Source organism: Melanerpes formicivorus, unplaced genomic scaffold (assembly GCF_026170545.1).
Source record: "Melanerpes formicivorus ecotype bairdi unplaced genomic scaffold, bMelFor1.0.p_v2 SCAF_3, whole genome shotgun sequence".
Classification (NCBI taxonomy): domain Eukaryota; kingdom Metazoa; phylum Chordata; class Aves; order Piciformes; family Picidae; genus Melanerpes; species Melanerpes formicivorus.
Genome location: NW_027142355.1, coordinates 27,874,834 through 27,889,633, shown reverse-complemented (window position 1 = coordinate 27,889,633; position 14,800 = coordinate 27,874,834). Strand labels below are relative to the sequence as shown.

General features: G+C 40.0%; 1 protein-coding gene across 7 annotated transcripts in view; it reads right to left on the bottom strand.

The window, feature by feature from the left end:
- The window catches only part of ANKRD26 (ankyrin repeat domain containing 26), a 57,660-nt gene that overhangs the window by 18,063 nt on the left and 24,797 nt on the right, over nucleotides 1-14,800 (bottom strand). For 5 of the 7 annotated variants that reach the window (XM_068169762.1, XM_068169776.1, XM_068169746.1 and 2 more), the window contains 10 exons: nucleotides 14,441-14,523; nucleotides 11,641-12,624; nucleotides 10,628-10,869; nucleotides 9,715-9,864; nucleotides 8,066-8,099; nucleotides 7,721-7,856; nucleotides 6,650-6,842; nucleotides 4,659-4,842; nucleotides 4,026-4,169; nucleotides 1,703-2,656 (listed from right to left, as the gene is read on the bottom strand). In XM_068169762.1, coding sequence (XP_068025863.1) covers nucleotides 1,703-2,656; nucleotides 4,026-4,169; nucleotides 4,659-4,842; nucleotides 6,650-6,842; nucleotides 7,721-7,856; nucleotides 8,066-8,099; nucleotides 9,715-9,864; nucleotides 10,628-10,869; nucleotides 11,641-12,624; nucleotides 14,441-14,523 — 3,104 coding nt within the window. The remainder of the gene's footprint in view (nucleotides 1-1,702; nucleotides 2,657-4,025; nucleotides 4,170-4,658; nucleotides 4,843-6,649; nucleotides 6,843-7,720; nucleotides 7,857-8,065; nucleotides 8,100-9,714; nucleotides 9,865-10,627; nucleotides 10,870-11,640; nucleotides 12,625-14,440; nucleotides 14,524-14,800) is intronic. The other 2 variants (XM_068169770.1, XM_068169795.1) reach the window with 2 other exon arrangements.

Here is a 14,800-nt window from a genome sequence, read left to right as displayed (position 1 = left end):
AATAACAGCTGCCTCTATACTGGCAGATTAGATTTACAAAAATTGAGCTACTTCAGACACAACTAGTAACTTCAAAAGGAAGCTGTTACTGTGGCAGCAAGAATTCAAAGCGACTCACAGATTAAAATGATTGACAGCACTGCTGGAATTCTCTCCCCTACCCCACTAAAGTCACTGACAAATGAAGAACAAGGTGGTTACCCAACACATGTAGACATTTACCTCACTTAAAGAGTCTGCATTTGTTTTGAGGAAAGAAATGTAATTTTAAATCACTATTCAAATCACCAAGGGAGACAAACCTCATACCAGTGTCTAAATACTGAATGTGATTAGTTTCTGCTTTCCAGAAAGTAAAAGAGGAGTGAACAAAATGAGTAAGGCAGCTTTTAAATCAATGCTCTGCCTGGAATTGGTAGAATACTCTGCCAACAGAGAAGACCCTATCTACTCCAGTATCTGAAGGGGGCCTACAGGAAGGCTGGGAAGGGACTTCTCAGGATCTCAAGTAGTGATAGGACTAGGGGGAATGTAATAAAGCTGGAGGTGGGGAGATTCAGGTTGGATGTGAGGAGGAGGTTCTTCACCATGAGAGTGGTGAAGCCCTGGAATGGGTTGTCCAGGGAGGTGGTTGAGGCCCCGTCCCTGGGGGTGTTTAAGAGCAGGCTGGACGAGGCTGTGGCCAGCCTGATCGAGTGTGGGGTGTCCCTGCCCATGGCAGGGGGGTTGGAACTAGATGATCCTTGTGGTCCCTTCCAACCCTGACTGATACTATGATACTTCTAGAAACATATATAGTAATGCATTCTCCCCTTACCTACAGCTTTTTCAATTATCTACCTATTCCTCACTCCTACCCTCACCTTTATTCTCTTCTTAACAAAAATCATCTCAATGCAGAAATAGGAACAACACTTGGTTCAAGCATTTTTAAGCGACACAAAGTTATGCTAGTGCTCTGTACTGAAGCAAGTTTCACACTCACTGTTCTGTGTCAGTTTGCAGAAACCTGACAGTTTAACCGATTTTCTCCAGGTAATTAGTCTTTCACAGAGACACAAAGAAAGAATGCATTTAAATAAGGCTTCCCATTATAAAACAGAAAAGAGAAAACTTAAGTTAATGTCTGAAATTAATGACAAACAGGTAGGCCCCTTAGAATCCCCAAAACATCAGTTCACACCTGGACACTACCAATGCTCTTCAGTTTTAATAGGATCTTATGGAGAAGCTTGTTGTGGGTTTTTTTTTTTCCTTTTTTTTTCTTCTTTTTTTCCTGTGGGAACTTTATATAAAACTATTCCTTATCACATTGTCTGTATCTTTCTTTCTCAACACTTGCATATTGGATGGTTCTTCCTCTTATGCCACTCGTTCGCATAATCAACACATAAAACCCCCCCCATCGAGTACATAAACACACTCTACAAGGCATAAAATAGGGCAATGAAAAAAAGATGAAAAAAGTTGTAGAGAATAATCAAATCCCTGATAAAAGGTTAGACAGGGATGCCTTTTTTCTGCTCTCTGAGCAGCAATACCCTGTTTGCCAAGACTTTCCAAAAATCCAAGAGAAATACGACAGCCCAGAACGGATCAGCATTACTCGGTCCCACACACAGAATTTATACCTGATACAGTTTAGAGACAAAACCATTTCAGGAACTGCCAAATCTTAAAGTGCTCTAAATGCACACTTTACCTCTCTCTCTGCTTTGTCAGCTTCATATTTAGAGATTTGTTCTCTTAAATCGGTACACTTGGCATTTAATTCCTTGTTTCTCTCTTCCACAAGGTAAACTTGCTTTTCAGTATCAGCTCTGAGCTTGTTGAGGATATCATTAAACCGGTCCTGCACATCAGTCAGTTGTTTTTCTTTGACCATCCCCTTGGTCTGCATATCTTCCAGTTGCTGACGGAGCAACAGGTTTTCACTCTGGAGTTGGGCCAGCCGTTCCTGCATAGACTCCTGCTTTATGGTAAGTTTGCTGACTTGATCCTTCTCAAGCTGCCGAGCGTCAGCGCATTTCTTTGCCTGACACTGGGCTTGATTTAATTCTTTTTGTGTCATTTCTAAAAGCACCGTTTTTTCTCCCAGTGTTTGTTTCAACTGGTGCAGCTCATTTTCTAGGCTGTTAGCTTTGCTTTCAGCTTTGCTCAGTTGCTGAGACAGGCTCTTGTTGTCCCTTCGCACATCAGAGAGGTCATGATGGAGCTTGTCCTTCAGGCGAAGCCACTCGTCACGGTCCTTCTGAAATACTCGTTCGATGTCACTTTTTGATGACTGATGACGTTCAAGCTCTTGAACGGTAGAGTGCAGGCGGGCACGAAATGATTCGATTTCTATCTCTAGCCTGTCTTTGTTTTCTTTTGCCTGCTCAAGTTCAGAAGTTAGCACTGCAGATTCCGTCTTGACTAAGTTCAGCTGTCCATTGTACTGAAAAACCGTTTGTGTTAAGGTTTCCTTGTTCAGTTTAAGCTCTGTTTTGAGATCTTCGTTTTTTTCTTTCAGAGTCTCATTTTCCTCCAAATATTTCCCTTTTTCCTCCTGGTGCCTGAGTCTTACTTGATCAAGTTCTAGTCTTAGCATAGCAATCTCGTCTTGTAGCAAGTGATTTTTGTACAACAGATCCTTTTCTCTCTCACTGTCGGATTCCTGAACGACAGGGAACATGGATAAATAAATGGCCGGTTGGGAAACAAATCTCCAAAACCACTTCATCACCAAACTATGTTTTAACATTTCTAATACTGAAGCAGGTCTTTGAAGATGGGAGTGAAATTCCAGGTAATATATAAGCTACCCTATGAATTCTCTATGAATTCATGCACATGTACAACATATACACACGCTGGAAGCGTAACATACCCTACAAACCTAAATGAACATCGCAAACATACAATGGCTTTTTTTTCTCTTCTGTCCTTAAACCAGCAACCAATTAATAAAACAGTTTTAAATATTCAAGCATAAAAAGGCTTTTTAACTTACAGTGCTTTATTGTATGTGCACGCTTTTAAAAGAAGCTCTTTAAGCTTAATTAAGTCTTGTTACAAATCTGGTAAAAACTAAAGCTAGAAAGGGTATTTTCCTTCTTGTGCTACTTCTCATCTTTTATCAGTTGAGGTTCCTTAGCCTGGAGAAGAGGAGACTCAGGGGTGACCTTATTGCTGTCTACAACTACCTGAAGGGGGGTTGTAAGACAGGCAGAGGTTGGTCTCTTCTCCCAGGCAGCCAGTACCAGAACAAGAGGATGCAGTCCCAGGCTGTGCCAGGGGAGGTTTAGGCTGGAGGTCAGGAGGAAGTTTTACACAGAGAGAGTGATGTTCCTCTTAAACTGAGGGGCCCAGAACTGGACACAGGACTCAAGGTGTGGCCTGAACAGTGCTGAGTACAGGGGCAGAATGACTTCCCTGCTCCTGCTGGCCACACTATTCCTAATGCAGGCCAGGATGCCATTGGCCCTCTTGGCCACCTGGGCACACTGCAGGCTCATGTTTAGGCAGCTGTCGATCAGTACCCCCAGGTCCCTCTCTGTTTGTCAGCTCTCCATTCATAGCTCCTTCACTAAACATTAGTCTGTGGAGGTGGAAAAGAAACTTACTTGAGGTAAGAAACTTTGATAAGGGAGTTTTTTTGAAAAAAAAGAAGTAATGGGAACACAAAGTGAGCATCAAACACTTTTCTTGCTGGTCACCCTCGACATAAGCAGCTAGGTGTTTCACTACTAGAAACCTTAAAAAGTGATGATAAAATGTCTATGAAATGAAAAATAACAAATAGCTTAAGCAACAGGGTAAATAGTGTCTTTTATTAGCTTCCAAACTGCACTGCACATGCAATACAGGACTGATGCTGCTTCCCAGAACTTTTAAATATGTAAGGGAAAAGACAAGTCAAGTTACATTTGTAAACTGTAAATAATCTATAAGCATGCATGAAAAACAATGTAAGATTTATCATAACTTTAGAACAAACCTGGTAAAATATAACTAATTCTATATTAAAAAACCAATCTACTTACCTCTGAATTATTTCTTATAGTTCTTCTTGTCTCTTCTAGTTCCTTCTGTCTCCAAAGGTGGTTATTCAAAATTCCTTCCTGCAGGGCTCTGGCATTCTTTTCCTGAGAGAGCTGCCTCTGTGTTTCATCACGCTCTTCTTCAACCTACAGTAACACAATTGGATTACTTGCACTTGAGAAAAATCAGCGCTAGCAGTGTCTTCCCATTCTCCTCTATATTCTTTCAGGTATTTTTGCTTCCCAACTGTTATGATAACCCATCTAACGAGTTTCAGTTTTATTCTGAAAACTTGAAGAGTAAACATAGAGTACTTTGTAGTCATTTAGAAAAATAACTCAGAGAGGTTTTGTCTGAAATATAAATGAAACCTACATTTTGAAAAGAAAAAAAAAATCACAAATAAACAAAAAGAACTTACAAAAAACAACCAAACAACAACAAAAATAAACCAAAACCAGAACAAAAATTACCAACAAAAAACCCCAGACCACTTGCAAACCAACTGTTCCCAACTGTACTCAAAATTCAGCAAGTTATCCATCGCCTCTTTCATGAGCAAAGTACCTCCTATAAGGCATATTGGAATACTGTAACAAAAAGAATCAAAAAATAGGATGACAAGTGTATGATACCTCTTTCAAATTATTTTTCAGTGTTATTAATTCCATTTCTAAATTCCTTGAGCGTAACTCAAGTTGTTCTCTCTTTTCCACCTCTTTACAATATTGATCTTCTTTCCTTCTGAGTTTTTCTCTCATTCTCTCATATAGTGTTTCTACTGTGAGCCTTTTTTCCTCCTCTTCTTGCAAAGTCAGTCTAGGATTTAACAGAATATTTGAGAAACTAAAGCAGTGATATAAAAAACAGATATCCAACATTATAGGCTTGCAGTGACATAATAAAATTACTGAATCTTTCAGGTTTCATTTTTTTATTGCACTTTTTACTTTTTAAAGAATTCCACTATCCATGACACCAGTGGTACAAGAAACAAAAAGCTACTGAGTGATTTATCATTTACTTTTAAGTCTACACAGGTAAATACACAGTATTATGCACATTTCTTTAATTCTTTAAAAGAAAAGAAACATCCATCTTCATATCACAGACACGTCATTCAAAAGGAGTTTGTTTTGTTAAATCAAAGCATCATAAACTTTTACTATGATTACTATACATTTTCTTAATATTCTGAACATGGTCTAAATGCTCAGAATATTAAGAGAAGGACCTGGGGGGTACTGGTCAATGGTAGGCTGAACAGGAGCCTGCAGTGTGCCCAGGCAGCCAAGAGGGTCAATGGCATCCTGGCCTGTATCAGGAATAGTGTGGCCAGCAGAATGGCTTTAAGTGTAAAGTTGACACCAAGTTGAGAATTCATTTAGACTGAAAAAATTAATTATTTGTAATTGGTAGATATTTGATAATTTTGAAAAACTGAGTATCATAGTATCAGTCAAAATGATCATTAGAATTCTGACCTACCTCTTTCCTGTGCTGAGATACATGGTGTTCAATACAGATGCAAAATGCTTGATTTTGAGATTAATTGAAACTAATGAAAACCTTGTTGGGGTAAAACCTGAAGGGAGTACATTTCAAATTGGGACTGGCTTCCTCATAATTCCTTTCCACACACCAGAAGGCACAAATTCTGAAAGCTTACTTCCCCCAGCCTATCCTCACAGGGTGAGTGCTCCTGCTCTCTGACCAGCATGATAGCCATCTATTGAAATCACATTTATCAACTAAGATCTCTCTTGTATTGAAGGCCAAAAATTTGACCCAGTGCTCTACACAGATTCACAAGTGCTGAATAGGGGTGAACAATCACTCCCTTCTATCTCCTGACTCTGCTGCTCTTATTGTAGCCCAGAATGCCATTTGCCTTCTCAGCTGCAAATCTGACACTGGCTCATGTTGAACTTGGTCTCTGTGAAGACAACCAATGCCTTCTCAGCAAGTTGCCCAGCCAGACCATCCCATCACAAGGAGATCTTCCCAAGTGCAAGGCTTTGCATGTGTCCCTGCTGAATTTCACATGGTGTTTTCTGGCCCCTCTTGTCTGAAGTGATGTGGACAGTGACTGAAAAACCTCACATCACCCAGGTTTCTCTTAGCAGCATAGGGAAAAAGGCATACCCAAATCTGACCTTTCAAAAAAATCCAAATGAGGAAGGAAACAAATACTCTAAGCTCCATTCTGAGTAGCGCTCTGTGGCCTTACCAGAATTCCCTTTATACACCATTGGAAGCTACAAAGACAAAACAACAGCAAAAAATCCCAACCAACAACAAAAACCCCAAACCCAAACAAACAAAAAAACCCCAAGCAAAAAAAATAATCAACCCATCTTATTTTCCTATTTTCTCAGACACACTCTAGATCTCATTAATGAAAAAAAAAGAGAAAGAAAGTTAAAAACACATCCAAAGGACTTACATGACTCTAACATCTGGGCATTCTTCCCTGTGACATTATGTCCTTTATAGCATACCTTGCCCATGGGATTAAAAAAAACCTCAAGCTAGAATCTTCTCATCCTATTGCCTGTACCACCAGCATCTTCTGGAATACAACCACTGACGAGATAACACTTTATCAGAATGCAAGGCTACATACTTAATGCTTTGGAGATCATTTTTCCTTTTCATTTCTAGCTGTGCCAAGGTCTCTTTCACTGTTAACTGCGATGACTCTTTTTCACTTTCCAATTTCTTGACTTCTCTGCAGACAGTTACATACAAATTTCTCTCACGTTCTATTATCCCTTCATATTCGAGAAGAATGTCTTGAATTTGTGAAACAGCAGAACCTATTTTGAGATTGAAAGAAAAACCCACAACAAAGCTGCACACATGCACAAACACATTCAAATGTATACATTATTTAATGCTTTGCTGTATTCTCTGTATTGGGAGAGGTTTTGGTAGAGAGAAAACTGCAGGCAGTGTGGAGGTCTCTGTGAGAAGAGGCCAGGGGCTGCCCCTTGATAGACCACAGTGAGTTCCAATGGACCTACTACAGGGCACAGCTGAGCCTCTCAGCCATGCTGGTAGCATGTCAGAAAAAATGTAATTAGGAAAGGTCAAAAACCCACCACACAGAGACAGAAGGAAAAGAATGTGAAAAACAGCCCTGTGAACAAGCAGGTCAGCTGGAGGAGGGGGAGGAGATGCTCCAGGCACTAAAGCAGAGATTGCGCTGCAGTCCCTATGGTGGGGCAGGTATTTTCCTGCAGCTCCTGGAAAGGACCACACTGGAGCACGTATCTGCAATGCAGCACTGTAGAAGATCCTGTGCCAGAGCAGTTGGCTGTTTTCTGAAGAACCTTTGGCCCATGGAGAGCCCAGGCTGAGGCAGATTTTCCTTTAAGAAACTCACACCGAAACAGGTGAAAAGTATGAAGAAAAAAGCAGCAGCAGAGGGAGACTGCTAGGTCTCTTTGTAAGAATCTGCTTCTCCAGCTCTGACTAGATAGGGAACCAATAATAAAGTGAGGTATGTTTGCTGAAAAGACAGCCAGACATCTAAGGATAGGTGAGATCATTTCACATCTTTGGAGGGGGATCTTTAAATTACAAAGAAATATTAGATCAAAATATAAGACTAAAATACCTAGGAGTGCATACAACAAAATGTTTTTAAAGAGGAACTTGTAACAGCTGAGGGCAAAGTAACTTGAAAACATACCTGAGTGATCCACACCAAGCTGTTCTAATAGCAACATAGCCTTTTTGTAGGTTGAAGTTGGTGATTTGATGTCCTCTGAAGTCGCGTCAGATGAGTGTGTTAAATCGAGGTCAGAGACATCCATTTGCATGCTGGCCTACAAACAATACAGTATTTGCTGTATACAACTACATAGTACTACAGATCATTACAAACAAATCAATGACTTCTCCTCTCATTCACAGCCTACACATTAAGCTGCATAAACAGCAATCTGTGCATCTGGTTGATCACTAGGTGAACTGCTGTGCTTGTCTAAGTGATTACAAGCTGACACAGACTATTAGGAAACTAGTTTTACAGTACCTTCTTCTTTTCACTCCTTGTTTTTGCTGCAGGTCTGGAAAACAGAAACATGTTTCAGTACCTGAATGCTGACATTGCATTATGAACAATAGCTAAAATTGCTCTGAAAACTTAATTTCAGAAGGGAGTTAAACTAAAATGTAAGGATTTTGTTAGGTGTCCTTGAAGATTGAAAAAAACTAAAATGCAAGTGTAGTATTATGTAAGGCTATTTTATCCACAAGATATGAAGCAAACAATTAAAATAACTGTTCTCTGCATTTCACTCAAAGTAACACATTTTACAGCTACAGACAGCTAGGTATAGAGTTATGTGCATTCTGTGTTTAGCACTAGAGGTTGAGCTCCTTTTGTATTGAGAATCCTTCTCTGACAGGTAAAAGAACCATGTGTTTCGATCCTCTAGTGTACTGGATCTAGCTAGGATGGAGGTAATTTTCTGGGTAACAGTGCACACAGTGCTGCATGTCAGATTTCTGACCAAAGCAGTGCTGGTAACAGGCCAATATTTTCAGTTGCTGAACAGTGCTTGCACAATGCCAACACCTTCTGTTTCTCGTTTTGCATGCCACACAAGTAAAATTGGAGTGAGAAAGTTAAGAGGGGACACAGCTGAGGAGAAGAAAAAACCAAAAATGCAGGGAAAATAATAGATGCCTGCAGTTAAAGAGTCTCTCCTCTCTATTTTAAAAAATATAAACCAGATGTGTTTCACATGTGCACACACTCACATAACTATTCAGAATTTGTGAACATTTGACCTTACAATTAACTTGATTAGTATGCTCAAAGCACTCTAGGCAGAAAAGATGTGTTACAACACAAAGGGTGTCAGGTAACAGGTGAGCAAGAAGTGAAAGAACAGAAATCTTAGAATCAACAAGGTTGGAAGAGACCTCAAAGATCAAGTCCAATCTGTCACCCAACACCTCATGACTACTAGACCATGGCACCAAGTGCCACGTCCAATCCCCTCTTGAACACCTCCAGGGATGGCGACTCTACCACCTCCCTGGGCAGCCCATTCCAATGGCTAACAACTCTCTCTGTGAAGAACTTTCTCCTCACCTCAAGCCTAAACTTTCCATGGCACACCTTGAGAGAGTGTCCTCGTGTTCTGGTGCTGGTTGCCTGGGAGAAGAGACCAACTACCTCCTGGCTACAACCACCCTTCAGATAGTTGCAGACAGCAATAAGGTCTCCCCTGAGCCTCCTTTTCTCCAGGCTAAACAATCCCAGCTCCCTCAGCCTCTCCTCATAGGCCTCTGCCCAGCCTCATTGCCCTTCTCTGGACACGTTCAAGAGTCTCAATGTCCTTCTTAAATTGAGGGGCCCAGAACTGGACACAGGACTCAAGGTGTGGCCTGAACAGTGCTGAGTACAGGGGCAGAATGTCTTCCCTGCTCCTGCTGGCCACACTATTCCTAATGCAGGCCAGGATGCCATAGGCCTTCTTGGCCACCTGGGCACACTGCTGGCTCATATTCATCTGGCTGTCAATCAGTACCCCCAGGTCCCTTTCTGTTTGGCAGCTTTCCAGCCACTTTCACTCTTGTCACATGAAAGAACCAGAATCATAATATGAATCACTGTATGACCTTTCAGGTCCATTTTTATCATTAAGTTTTACCATTCCCTGTATTCAGTACCTTCCCTCATTTTGTGAAGTTTCACTGGAAATGCTATCATCCAGTACTTGAACACTTCCAGTGGGAATACTTTTCATGTGCTGATTAGCCTTCTGCTTTGAAGTCTTTCTTCTATTTTTCTTCGCAGCATTGGCATTCTGGGCAAATGTACTACATGAAACAGAAGAAAAGAGTAAAAATCACCAATTCAGTAGCTCGACAGAAAATACTTCTATGAAACAGACAGACTTGAAATGACATGCAGAACCAACCCACATGAAAAACATTTATGACAACATACAGACCTGATCCCAAAGATCATGGAAGATACCCTTCTCCTATTTGGCTAATATGGAACATATCCTACATCCCCATTAGAGGGAGTATCTAAAGCAGGATTCCTTGGAAGGACATACAGGAAAAAACTCCTGCTTTGAGTTACACAAAAATATCTGTGCCTTCTTCAAACTTCTAGTATCATCTTTTCCTAACAAAGAGGATCTAAACTTAATGAAAAGGAAAACAAGAACTGCATGGAGGTCATTGAAATCAACTGGAAAAGGAAGAATGCAAAGTAACCAACAAATTACTTTTCTGGATGGCCATTTCCTACAGAAATAATTGGGTTTGCCAGTCTTTGTCTCTGCTTTTGAAGACATGTTTTGTCTTAGTATTGACAGTGAAATTCACAGGAATTTGATTTCTATTTTTCTTTCTTTTTTACTTTTAGAAGTGGGCAATAAGTTTGAAGCTCTTTTACAGGCTTTGTTTCAGTTACAATTTTTCTTTTCCTTTTAAATGCTTGAGGAGCAGTAGACTATACACTACAGCTTTCAGCATCGAGGAAAATACTCCAACTACTACAATACTAAAACTGTAAGAGATACTTAATTAGTACTATAAGAAAGAATTAGAGATGATTTCCTTAGTTTACCTTTTCTTTGGCATTTTCAACAGTGTTGATTTCTCTTCAGATGAAAGGGGGGTTTTGTCTTTTTCTTCCATAGCGTTTCCATTCTCCATTTTCGAATGGCCATTCTTCCTTACAGTAAGCTTTTGCTTAACTTGCTGATTAGTAACATTCCCTGGAGGTGGTGTATGCAATTTATCAAGATCTTCCTGTTTTGGCTCCTCCTGTGTTTGGAAACAGCCTTGTTTGCTTTTTTCTTTCTTGACCTACAAAAATAAAATTAAGATGAATAGATTTTTTTAGTGTTTCTAGAAGAAACACCACATTCAAGACTGACTCACTGAAGGTTCACCTCTGGAATACCATAAAATAAATCATTTGGTTTAATTCACACAGAGAAGCATTTGCACAAAATTACACTACAAAGTATATTAAGTCATTGCAAGTGCTTTGAATTCACACAATTAAAGACATAACAAAACCAGGAGTGTATATTAAAACATGAACAAGACAGTGAAATGATGGACAGAGCTAGGACTGCACAACACTACTTGTAAAAACACAGCAAACATAAATCATAATCGAAAGAAAAAATATCAAGTGAGTGTGCTTTTGTGACCTGGGCAAAAAGAAGAAAGAAAAGAAAAGAAATTAAAAACCACAACAGTTTCACAGCAAACAGGCATTTTAGTGACAGGCAATGAAGACAGGCCATGCAGGAATCACAGCAAATGACTAGATTAGTTAAGACCCTGTTCAGAAGCTATTTTCATTCTTGGATTCAGGACCAAAACTGATGTAATTGTGTGCACTTCTTTTTATAGCAATGAAGTGATAAATACTTACACTGGAACTGAGTGCCATCTATTGTTAAACTGGGAAAATAATATGTTCTGTGTTAGTAATGAATGTAGTTCCATTTTAACCCAAAGTTAATTTGAACAAAGCATCTTCTCTTAATGATGAATAGCTGAAGTGAACAGGACCATTGATACAGGAAAAGATTAAAGAACAAGGGGTAGCAGGTGAAGTTCTACCTCTTTTTGCAGCTGTACCTTCTCTTTCTCCAAAGCCAGGAATAGCATTTGCAACATTCCTACCTTACTCTTAAATCTTTCCATATCTTGTTTTAGTTCTTCATCAAGATTGCTTTTCAGCATGCCACATGATTGCTGAGCATTTGCAAAAAGACTCTCCATTACATTTCCTCCTATTTTATTACTGTTGATAAGGCAGTCTCTGGGAGTATCATCATTAAATCCAGAGCATTTTCCAAGTTTCCTTTCTGTTACCAAAAGTGCATTTTCACCACTTGTAGAAACAGGTTGGGTTTTAAGAAGAGTATTAGAAATGCCATCCAAAATATTTGGGTTTAAGCTACATCCCAAGGAGTATTCAGGGCTTCCCTCTACATGTCTACAACTTCCATTTTTATTCTCTTCCATTTCAATAGCAGGCATTTTCTGTTCTTCTCCTTCTACTAGAGGCACCTTTATATTATCTGTATTGTTTGTGCCATCACTTTCATCTATACTCCAGGTATCTTCCATGTTTGTGTTTATGTTATTTTTGTCTTGAAGGACAGCAAAACTCGGAATTACTATTTCCATTTTGGGTACTTTTCTGTCGAGCACAAGTTCAGTATCTCCACATTCACCTTCACTTTCTAACTCATCACTTGGTTCTGTTGCATGAGATGTAGCAACATGAGAACTCTTCAATACTTCACTGAAGCCATATTCTGCCATTTCTTTCACAGGGGAAGTTTTGCCAGTTTCAGTGATTTCACCAAACAGCTGCTTCAGCTCTGCTGTAATGTTTTTAAAGTTTGTTTTCAATTCCTTTTTCTCATTTTCAACCCACATTTTTTCATATCTTTCTTCCCAATGATCTGGTCTTAACTGCTTGTCAGAACAGTGCAACTCCTCATGCTCCTCCCGATGTGAAATCTCTGCTTTGTCAGTGTGATTTCCATGTGCTGATTTTTCTATCAAGCTGGTAGTTTCTAGAATATATTTATCCTTAAGTAAGCAGGTACAGCCAGAAAGATTACCGAGAGAAAGGAAATTACAATTAATCTAGGTAATTTCTGTGGCAAACTAACCCTTATCATGTAACAGAAATAAGACATTTTGAAAGCAAGCTTTAGAATAAAAATAAACGTTCGCCGAATCGTGCTTTTCTTAAGAACAGAAGGATTTACTTTAGTGACAACAGTTTTCCTTGGATTAGAATTGGCTGGACATTAAGATTGCTTTTACCTTTTAGCCTGCCTACTTTCCTCTCACTGGTGATGGTCGCCACAAAGCAATTTATCTTTTCATGTTTTATTGTTTTAATACCATTCTTCATTACAATTACCTACATTTTCTCACCTTCTTTCCACCTTAATTCTCTACTGGCTGGTATTCTGCAGTGCCCTGCCTGCTAAGTTAATACAATGTCCATGAAAAACATAGAATCAGTAAGGTTGGAAAAGACCTCAAAGATCATCAAGTCCAACCTGTCACCCAACACCTCATGACTACTAAACCAAGGCACCAAGTGCCATGTCCAATCCCTTTTTGAACACCTCCAGGGATGGTGACTCCACCACCACCTGGGCAGCCCATTCTAATGGCTAACAACTCTCTCTGTGAAGAACTTCCTCCTCACCTCGAGCCTAAACTTTCCCTGGTGCAGCTTGAGACTGTGTCCTCTCATTCTGGTGCTGGTTGCCTGGGAGAAGAGACCAACCCCCACCTGGCTACAACCTCCCTTCAGGTAGTTGTAGACAGCAAGAAGGTCTCCCCTGAGCCTCCTCTTCTCCAGGCTAAACAACCCCAGCTCCCTCAGCCTCTCCTTACAGGGCTTGTGCTCAAGGCCTCTCACCAGCCTAGCTGCCAAACTTTTTACTGTCTGCCACACAGAGAATTTGCTAAATTAGGACTATTTCTTCACCCAAGGGTCAGAAATATTAAGTTACCCTTTCAAGCTCAAAATAATTTATTTATTTTTTTTAGGGACACCTGTCCATTCCATCTCTCATCCCAAAAATCAGCAACTCAAGCCTGTATGAAAACCATACCATGTCCCTGTCCAGTCACCATGCTCCTGACCTCATGCTGTTCCTCAGGACTTCTGACTGCCTAGATCTGTCACACTGCTTCCAATACACTCCCTCCCCATGTGCCTCCTTAGCTCATGCTGCCTTCTAAAGAGGGCCTGCTATCTTGGTGCTCCAGAGAACTAAGACCATTGCACTCCTCACTTTCTTTTTTCATTAGCCAGGCCCTTTTCTCCCTCTGTGAAAACTTCTCCTTCCAGAACAGGAAGGAGCACCTCAGCCAGCCACCTGTCTCAGACTCTCCATTCCCAAACTCACTGCCCAACTACTACCACTTTCCAATAGGTTTAGGTACTGTCCTCTGCCTGTTAAAAATTTAGCATGTCCCACAATCTCTCTCATACAAAGAGGAAGATCAGAAGATCAGGCCTATTTAAAATAAAACAGATCAGCATATGATAGACAAATCCCCCTCTTCACTTGAATGCACAATTTTCCATAGGAGGAACAGAGAAAAGAAAAGAAAAAAAAGATAAAGGCATTTGCACTGTTTCTCAGCAGTACACAAAAGCAAAAACCATCTGCAAATAAACCAGCGTTAACAGCAAGTATCCAACACCACCACAAAAGTTTTATCCTGTTGTAAAAAGATTGTATCCAACTTTACTTTGGACTATACTACAACCTTTATCTACAGGACTCTCCCCTCAGCACTATACACTTACTGGTAAGTTTTCTTTACCTTAGCATATAATACAACTTATCAATTTAGACTATTTCATTATACATACCTGCACCCCACAGTTTTCAATGGCATCCTTGACGTCCTCTTTCTCAGAGGATGACATATGGAAGCTAGTTCCTGAATGCTCATCTACAGTGAAAAAGACGTATTTTCATAATGAGCATGACTTAATACTACTTATTTACACCTGCAGTGCATTTTGAATCACCATACTGGAGAAAAATCTTAACACAAAGCAATACATCTTCTCAAATTTGAGATTTAAGATGCATTAGTGTGAATTCCTTTCCTGCACAGCATTATACTTTTTAATGTAGGTAATGTGAAAGAAAGAGGACTCCTCACCACCAAGGGTTTTTCATTTGTTGCACAGGAAGAGATTTCTAGGCAAAACACTGTAAGAACC